This window comes from Eucyclogobius newberryi, unplaced genomic scaffold, assembly GCF_026437365.1.
Source record: "Eucyclogobius newberryi isolate DKJ021-1_F unplaced genomic scaffold, fEucNew1.0.hap1 SCAF_8, whole genome shotgun sequence".
NCBI classification, from domain to species: Eukaryota; Metazoa; Chordata; class Actinopteri; order Gobiiformes; family Gobiidae; genus Eucyclogobius; species Eucyclogobius newberryi.
The window spans coordinates 7920919-7923552 of record NW_027316500.1 but is presented as its reverse complement, the minus strand read 5'-3'; the positions used below and the strand labels follow the sequence as shown (position 1 = coordinate 7923552).

Genomic DNA, 2634 nt, shown 5'->3' with positions numbered 1-2634 from the left:
TCTGGGACAAAGTGGCTCCGTCCCTGCGCGCGGCCCCGGGAGAGCATGAGAAGACGCGTGCGCCCGTTTCCTTGTCTGTTAGGCGCAGCGCTTTCTCCTTTATATCGCAAATACACATTTTAAACCCGTTTACCACATTTTCTCCAGCGCGTTTTGCCGTGACTAAGGCTGCACACTTAAAAGCGTCTGTTCTACCGATGCAAAACGCGCTAAATCTACTGTTACACGCTCCTGCCCGTTGCGTCTCCCCCCCTCCTCCCGTGGTGCGTTTTGAGTAAACAGGGAAGAAAAAATCGTTTGAAATTGAAATTATATTTATATTTCGCCCGCCTGTTCAATATAATTCATTTAAAAATCCGTAAACCAAGTAATAAAATAGCCGTGGCCTAGTGCTGAATATGCTTGTGAAGCACTGCTCTGCTGCACCAGTAGATTACAGACAAAGTACCTGCAGGCTCTCTTCCTCATCTCTGGTGACTTTAACCACGCTTCTCCCTCTTCTGTTCTGCCAACATACACCCAGTATGTTACCTGCCCCACCAGAGACAATAAAACACTGGACTTGTTGTTTGCCAACACCAAGGAGGCTTATTCTTCTTCCACCCTCCCTCCCCTGGGGGGCTCGGACCACAACCTTGTACATCTGCGGCCTGTGTATGAACCCATCATGCCCAGGCAGCCTGTGGTGCCCAGTGTGGTGAGGAGGTGGTCTGCTGAGAGCGAGGAGGCTCTGAGGGATTGCTTCAGCACCACTGTCTGGACTGAGCGTTATGGCCCACATGGGAGGATATCAACACCATCACAGAGTGCATCATGGACTATATAAACTTCTGTTTTGAAAACACTGTACTGTCAAGAAATTAGACATAAACCAATGTTATTCCTTAACACACAGAGAACACAATTCAACTTAGAATATTAAACGATACAGAAACGTCAGACTTTTGTGTAGCATGAATGGGAGAAACCGTCGGGCCGGGTCGCCAAGGCTGTTGTAAGCAACGAGATGGCCCTCCTTGGTCCCACAACGTTTTTTCTCTTGCAGGTTGGTTTTATTACAAATTATGGAATAGGCGGGTCACATTCTCATTGGTTAACTTGACATCAAGGCACTTGTCTTTTACAACAGTTGGTATTTTCCTTAGAGATAAAGCATGGGTAATGTTTACCTAAACTCCCCTGGGGTGTTACACCCCTCCCTGGAGTAAACATTCCTTTGCCCCATCTTTACGACACACAAACAAATGCAGTTTTTCACATGCCATTTTTCTCTTAGACTAATGATGCAGATAATATATAAATATCGTCATATCACGATTATGCAGATAATATACATCACAGAAATATAATCATATATTTACATTTTATCACATGTACCCACCCGGACGGTGCGGTGTTTTCCAAACAACAAGCCATGGATTAACCGTGAACTGAAGACTCTGCTGAAGGAGAAGAAGAGAGCCTTCAGGTCAGGGAACAAGGAGGAGCTGAGGACTGTGCAGAAAGAGCTGAGGAGGAAGATCAGGCAGGCCGAGGCCGGCTACAAGAGGAGGATGGAGGAGCAGCTGCAGCAGAAGAACATTCAGGGAGTGTGGAGGAGCCTGAAAACCATCTCAGGCTTCAAAGTCTCCCCTGTCCAGACAGAGGGGGATCTACAGTGGGTGAATGAACTAAATTCTCACTTCCTGAGATTTGATCAATCACCCACCCCTCCCTCTGCACAGCTGCACGCTCCCTCTTCCACAGCTGGACAATGGCCCACACCCATTCCTCTTCAGACCTCCACCGTGGCCCATCAGTTCCCCACTTCACCCGGACTCACCCATCCCCCCAGCACACAGTCCCCCTGCCAACCACTGACTGCCTCAGCAGCACAGGTGAGGAGAGAGCTGAAGAGGATTAAAGTAAGGAAGGCAGCAGGACCTGACGGCATCAGCCCCAGGCTCCTTAAGTCCTGCGCAGATGAACTGTGTGGAGTTATGGAGCATGTCTTCAACATGAGCCTGAAGCTGAGGGCCGTTCCTGTCCCCAAGACACCGCGCAGCAAAGACCTCAACAGCTTCAGGCCGGTGGCTCTCACGTCCCATCTGATGAAGACACTGGATCAGCTGGTCCTGGACCACCTCCGCTCCACCGTGAGCCCAGCCATGGACCCGCTGCAGTTTGCATACCGGCCTGGCATTGGAGTGGAGGACGCCGGCTGCACCGCTCTCTCTCTCACCTGGAGAAACCTGGCAGCTCTGTGAGGATCCTGTTCTTCGATCTTTCCAGTGCCTTCAACACCATCCAGCCGCTTCTCCTGAGGGACAAGCTGGAGATGGCTGGTGTGGAGTACGACCTGGCAGAGTGGATCCTGGACTACCTCACAGACCGACCCCAGTTTGTGAGTCTGACACTCGGACCTGCAGTGCCCCAGGGCACCGTCCTCGCGCCCTTTCTCTTCACCCTCTACTCTGCAGACTTCAGACACGACACGGACAGCTGTGTCCTGCAGAAGTTCTCTGACAACTCTGCCATCATCAGACTCATCACAGACGACGATGATGTGGAGTACAGGGGACTGGCCTGGACTTTGTGGACTGGTGTCAGCGGAACCACCTCCTCATCAACGCGGGGAAGACCAAGGAGATGGTG

General features: G+C 51.0%; 1 protein-coding gene across 1 annotated transcript in view; it reads left to right on the top strand.

Annotated features, from left to right (window-relative positions):
• Positions 1 to 1006: 1006 nt before the first annotated feature.
• Positions 1007 to 2634, top strand: part of rmdn2 (regulator of microtubule dynamics 2) — a 36145-nt gene continuing 34517 nt past the window's right edge. Inside the window, exon 1 of the mRNA XM_072437271.1 lies at positions 1007 to 1045. Within this exon, the coding sequence (XP_072293372.1) occupies positions 1007 to 1045 (39 nt within the window). The remainder of the gene's footprint in view (positions 1046 to 2634) is intronic.